This window comes from Gavialis gangeticus, unplaced genomic scaffold (genome assembly GCF_001723915.1).
Source record: "Gavialis gangeticus isolate Ggan-Ray unplaced genomic scaffold, GavGan_comp1, whole genome shotgun sequence".
Classification (NCBI taxonomy): Eukaryota; Metazoa; Chordata; order Crocodylia; family Gavialidae; genus Gavialis; species Gavialis gangeticus.
Window position 1 is genome coordinate 10,241,906 of NW_017728994.1, and position 6,900 is coordinate 10,248,805.

The 6,900-nt window shown below is 41.4% G+C and overlaps 1 protein-coding gene across 1 annotated transcript in view; it reads right to left on the bottom strand.

Moving 5' to 3' along the window:
* Positions 1–262: 262 nt before the first annotated feature.
* The window catches only part of LOC109287131 (pro-neuregulin-3, membrane-bound isoform-like), a 583,785-nt gene continuing 577,147 nt past the window's right edge, over positions 263–6,900 (bottom strand). The window contains exon 2 of the mRNA XM_019502095.1: positions 263–396. Within this exon, the coding sequence (XP_019357640.1) occupies positions 263–396 (134 nt within the window). The remainder of the gene's footprint in view (positions 397–6,900) is intronic.

Consider the following 6,900-nt stretch of genomic DNA (forward strand, 5'->3'; position numbering starts at 1 on the left):
CCTAAGTCTGGAAGAATAGTCAGATTTCAGATACAACTTTCTTTTCAGCATTTCTGAAGAGTGATCTTAAACATCCCCCTACTTACGTGTCAGCTGTTGCAAATCCCACTTAGACATTTAACTTTTGCTATGCATCATATGGAAATACAGTTCAGGTTCTGAATTCTAATCTTGTTAGCCAGACATGGAAAAATCAGGGTCTACAACACCGAGTGCTACAGTGTACAAGTCCCTTTGTGGATCTGGTACACAGTGCAATGACTTACCGGCAGTGTTTGTGTGATCCTGTTAAAGTTTCAATCACAAAGCATTCTCCATCATTGAGACAGTATGCAAGATCCTTGTCTTTGCATGGCTTAAAGTGCTCAGATCGCTCAGTGGAATATGTTGTGGTGTCTGTGGAAAAAACATAGGGATGGAAAAATGGCATGAGATTACCGTCAAAACATAAGGTGCCAGTTCAGAACTTGCTTTACAGAACTTCAGAATCATCAGATTCAATGACATTGGCTTTACCAATCCAACTAACTGACAGACATTGAGTATAGAACAAATAATTCTAAATATGGCTATATTACTGGCATCTCATTTTTCTCTATAGAGAATTTCACATTTGAAAAGTTCAGCAGCAGTAAAAGTTGAATTAACCTTCAGTAAAGCTTTCTAGCATTTTAATCCTAACAAACTTTTTTTTTCTTGTAATGTAGACAGACCCATCATTTGATTACTCCAGAATGTTGTTTAACATCTGATCAATGACTACTATAACCTCCCTGTGAAAATCAATGTTCATTTCTAGTTTTATTGTTATGTATTCATTAGCAACAGGAATTGCATAATGGTAGAACCTATTTTCTTTTCAGTTTCTCTTTCAGTCACATGCAAATGTTACAAAATATGGAGGACAGCTGCCTACAGGAAAAATAACTATAAATACAACATTGCTGATCTCAAGCATTCAAGTATGAGTCAGAGCTGAATCTCATGAAACTGATTTGGAAGCCATGACTAAAACAACAAGCTACTCCTGAAGACAAAACCGTCACAATGTATTTGCGTCTGTAACATCTGTTCAAGCTCAGGCTTGGCAGGCTTTCAGTGCTCTGTGCACTGTCTCTGCCCCCTTTCTGCTGCCGGGGACTGACCGGGAATGGGTTGGCTTGCTCCTGGGGCAGTGCGGGAAGGTGGCAGGAGGACAGCTAGGTGTGCTGGTGGCTGGGAAAGGTGGCAGGGATGGTGCATGGGGCCTTGGAAGCCCACAAAGGGCCAACTTCTGAGATCCCACCCGGGCTTCCAGCACCCCATGCACCATCCCCACCACCTTCTCCGGCTGTGAGACATGTACATCTTTATATCCACAATGGGACAATTTATTAAACTAAAATACATCGGCGGTGGTCTAAGTTACGACACCCAAATACATTTCGACATGGAAAAGAAATTGTGCACAGGCACGTTGTGGCACCATTATATTAGACAAATGACGATTTCTTTTTGTCACTTTTTGTCACATGTTCAAATGCCCATTGATGAACTTTTCTTTATAATCTTGAGGACTACAAACTTTAAAGAAGTAATTTGAGATTCTCAAGAATATTATTTGACTCCAGGATCTGGGGTTTTATTTACTACTCTTAAACATTAAACAATTTGGGGTAAAATCACAAAAGTGGGCTTAGGCTGCCAAGATTAAAATGAATGGTGACCACTACCTTTTTATGACTCAAAATCCTACAGTCCAGCTCGAGTAATCAACAATATCTAGAACTTTCACAAAAGTCTAAGTGAAATAAGTCTCTTAAGTTCTTGGGGAGAAAAAAATAATCACAGCCCACGAACAAAAGTCTGGATGTTTTACTAGTGGCTTCAGGGGAGCCAAGACTTCTTTTCTTACATGACCTTAGGTTTCCCATCTTGCAGCATGATAGAATTCTAATTGAATTTAAAGGGAGCTGGATCAGGTTCTCTAAGTGTAATGGGCATGATAAAGCAAATCATAAAATGAATGAATCACAATTGCATTTTCTATGCCCTTTTTGTGTCAGGCATAGTGACAATGTACTAAAGTTTGCTGATTGTGAATAACATGCAAACTGAAAGAAGCATGAATAAACTCATTCTCTACTTTCTCCTTGATTTTATCACAAAACAGACTAGTATCCACTGGCTTTCTTTTCCCCCCAAGCATGATAAATATCTGGAAATGTAACAGAAGAAATATAAGTAAAAGTTTATTGCAAAAGGATCTTATTCAGTGGCAAGTACACCATTAAAATTTAAGATGGCAGATTAAAGACACTATAAAGGTATTTTTAAAAAGGCAAAATAGAGGGGTCGATTTATCTTGACACTTAAAGCCTGAAAACCAAATAAGTAACAACTTTGTTGTCAGATAAGGACAAAGTCCAGCTGGCCTTCTAAATGGAAAACAGCATTAAAAAAGTAAGTAACTATAATGTTTATAGTTTGCAATACACTATGTATGAGAGTGGAACAATGAAAGAGGGAAAGTAAACTGCTCATCTAAAGCAGCATCTCAATCTAATATGGATTTTAAAAACAGAACACAGGTATTAGGATCCTCCTCAGCGGAAAAAATTGTTCAAATGCTTTTGTTATGGAGGTCACAGGAGACAAAACAAAGTAACTGAAGAATCCCCGGAGACAGGAAGGAAAAACAAAAATACAAGACACTATCAAAGGGTGCATCCTTCATGGTATTGCAAAATAGTTACCAGTCAGGTGAGAGCTATCTCCTAACACATATTAACTTAAGGTTTTGTTGCACATTAATTTTAGGTGGCTTTGGGAGCTCTTAACCTCTGATTGTCCACACACAAAGATGTGTAAACTAGTTTTAATCACCCTTTAGGTGTCTTAAAGTTACACGACTCCAAGGCAAATTCTTTCTGAGCCATGTTACCTAGCTTGTATTCCACAAATGTGTGGCCACTCCCCACAGATGAGCTGCCCTATTTTCAGTCCTCCAGCATGCCAGGTTGAAGTGACTGCTCTCTTACCATCCTGTTCTGGGTGGACAAAATATTTACCCCCTGAACTTTACTGCTCAGGTGGCTGTACTGGCACCAAGCCAAGTCCCTTACTGCCCCTAGGGATGTGACCTTACTGGGCAGCTCACAAGGACACAGAGGAGTCCGGGAGTGAGGACTGAGGGGGTGAATGGTGGGGTAAGGGAGGGCAGATCAGGGTTCCTGTGAGCTGATGCTTCTCACCTGGGGGGGGCAGTGTCCCTGTGAGCTGCAGCTACCAAATCCCAATCTATTAAAACATAAGATTTTCTTTAATATACTTACTCTTTATTTCTTTCTGATTTTTTTTGTATGCTTCTTTTTATTTTACCCTTTAGTACCTTCATTGGCTGGCTGACTTAATTTTACCACCCAGCCCGCAGCTGCCATTTCTACCCACTGCCACCACTCCCATGTCATTAACCAGGATCCCATCATTAAGCTCTACCCCTTCAAGCCTCATGCTCTGGCCCTCACCAACCCATCTATTTATCACACCACCACCTACAGCACAGATAAAAGCTTGTCCTGGCTCATCAGCCCTCTTGTGGCAACTCACGGCTGTAGCTCCTAGTCAGACCCTTGTTTGCCAGACTTCTAGTGGCAAGTTGTGCTGGACAGGGACAGTCAGAGAAAGTTTTTAGCCTGAACAAGCAACTACTCTAAACTCAAGCTAACATGAATTCTGATCAATATTTGAGAAGCTTAAAATACAATCTGTAACAAAGCCATTAGATCAGTCACTACAACATTCCAATGATTTGTAACTGTTGCAAATGAACATGAGACAGCCCTTTATTTGGTTTTTGAGGTTTTTTGTAGCATTTTTATACTGGCAAAAGTTTAACCCATAGTTCTCCTGGCATAACTTATTTTGTTCAAATACCTGTTGTAAAATACCAGAAAAAGAAGTTTACTGGTGCACTAAACTGTATCAAAACATGAAGGGTTTGATGTAGTGGAAACAACACCGCTACTCATATAGACAAGGCCTTAGGATATTTGTGAATTTTACCCATGGACCTTCCTGTAAAACTTCTACTTCTAAGCAAGAGTATTAAAGAAATGGTGACAGGAGCCAGTTCAGGAGTCTCAGCTAAAAAAGAAGAATTGAAATGTTTCTCTTGAAGATAACTTTAGGGTTGTAATCTTCCAGCTGCTTTGGAAATACTTAGGCTACATACAGACAGTTAAAAAGCCCAAGGCTGAATTGATTCAATCTTCACAGGTTAGTCTATACTGTAGATTGAACCAATAACAAGTGAACAGACATTCACTTTTGATTACAGAAATGCAGCCATATGCCTGAAGTAGCCAAGGCCAGAAGCTGCAGATCGAGGGAGGGGAGGGTATAAAACATGCCTCCCTGATAAGCTGGAGCAGGCAGCTTGGACCAAGTTTAACCCACCCATCCTGTGAGGGGAGATGTTTGAGGGAGGTCCAAAGCATCCTGGGATCCTGGGGGACTGTGAGTTAACTTGAATCTGGAGGGGATGTGGGACAGAAGTTTAATAAACTGATTTAACCTAAATCAGTTCAGTCTGATACTACATCCATCCAGGTATATCTTAAACTGGTGATTTATGTGCACTGAACTTCTGTTGTGTTATAGAGCTGAACTGGTTTTTGATCACTTTTATACCAGTTTATGTGCAGCTCTGTCCCTAACCATAATGACCAAATTTTAAGGGAACAGGTAATTTTATCTGAAACATGGATGAGGACAAAGAGGCTGCAGCAAGTGAATATGACCTTGAGCAAATTCCCTCTCTCTCTTTTTAAATTTAATTTTATTTCTTGTCTGATCACATCCTTATAGAAATTCTTAGCCTCCAGTTTTACTTTAGTACATGTAGCTATTGAAAATGTTTTCTAGCATGATTTCTTAAGAAATGTGACTATAGTCTGAGTTTTATGCTACACCACTGCAAAAGGCAGACAGGAACCAAACCAAACTAACTAAAACAGAAATCCCACAAGCCTTGCAATCCCTTCATATTTCCCTTCTCCATTGGTCCTGCTCAAAAAATGTTCATTGCTACAGCTATTTAGTCAGGTATAACTTTGGCCTGTCTGTTACAGCTAGTATAAATTCCTATGTGCATTGTTCTAAGAACAAGTTTATATAGACATAAGAAGACACCAATACAAATGTTTGAGGATACACAGGTCCTGCTACTACACCTAAAAGATCTCCACCCCTCGCAGTCAAAACATATTCAAAAAGGTGGCCCAGCATCAGTATTTAATTTACTCAACTTTGATTTTCAAGAGGATTTCTAAACAAATCTTTGACAAAATCTTCCTTCCTGGACTATCAGTTGTTTCTGGAAGACTTACATACTCATGTATCCTATTCTAATGCTGAACTTTTGATTTTTGTCAAACACAAATAGGGTAACCATTGATTTCTACCATAAAGTGATCCACCTTTCAAAAACAGCTGTGCTACTTACAGAGGTAGTTAGCTGTGTCAGTTTGAAAGCAGGCTAGTTTATGATTTCAGACAGACTAGACATCAGGTCAGATGAGTACAATTTAGGTTTTTATCTTCACACTGACCTAAAGAACACCCACTAAAGTCTCCAGTTGTAAAATTTACATGAAAGGATTTATGTAAAATTTACATAAAGACTATGAACTAGATCCTTTTAAAATATAAATGTTAGAACACCTATATGACTAACAATAAGAAGCAGATGATCAGCAGAACAATCTATTTTCAATTCATATATTAGACCATTCAGGAATTATAATTAACATGTTAATTAAAATAGGACATAGAAAGAATGCCTGATTATACAACCACATACAACTTCAGCTGCTCTGCAAAAGAGCCCGATGGCAAAGTAGGTTTGCGCCGTAGGCCACTTGTACACATGATGGGGATTTGGTTCTCCCTTAACTGAAATGGTGGGTTTTTAATTGATGGGCTTTTAATTGTTGATTAAAAACCCATTGTTTTGATTTAGGGACTTGCATCACTGTTTTGGAACACTGACAGCCTGCTGGCAGCTCACCCCCAAGATGGAGGCAGGCTCCACCAGAAAAAGAAAAGAAAAAAAAAAGCAGAGAGGAGCTGATCCTTTTTGTTCCATGCCCCCCGTCCCCTCCCAAGCCTGCTCACCTCTCCCATGGCTTGGGAGCTGCAGGGGGCCTGGTCCTTTCCTCCATAGTAGTGGCACCCCACAGGTGATACCTGCCCATTAGCACCCAGCCCAGGCAGTGCCAGGGGTTGCTGCCACCATGAAGGGAAGGACTGGGTTACCCCATGGCTCTGGGGCTTCACAACCTGGTGGAAGCTTGCACGGGCATGCTCCACTGAAAAAAGAGGCAAGGAGCCTGATCCTTTTTTTCCCTTCCCTGAGCCTGCCTGCATCTCCCGTGGCTAAGGTGCATCTCCAGTGGCACTGAACCCCAACCCGCGCTGCCACAGAGGGAAGGATGATGACTCCCCGCAGCTCAGAGCACACTAGCAGCTTGCCCCCTGCTTGCACAAGAGGCAGGCAGCTCTGCCAGAAAAAAGAAAGAAAAAAAAAAGTGGGCCCCTCGCCATTTCCCCCCCCACTCCCAGCTCAGCAGAGCCTGCCCATGTAAGCTGCCACCACAGCTGAAGTTGCAGGTGGGTCCAGTGCTTCCCCCTGTGGTGGCAGCAACCCCTGGGGTTGCCTGGGCATGGTGCTAGTGGACGAGTCCTGTCCCAGGTCACAAGCAGCACTCATAGTTTCATAGTTTGTAGGGTCAGAAGGGACCTGAGCAGATCATTGAGTCCAACCCCCTGCTATGGCAGGAAAGAGTACTGGTGTCAAACGAACCCAGCAAGGTGTTCATCTAGCCTCCTCTTAAAGAACCCCAGGGTAGGAGCCAGCAC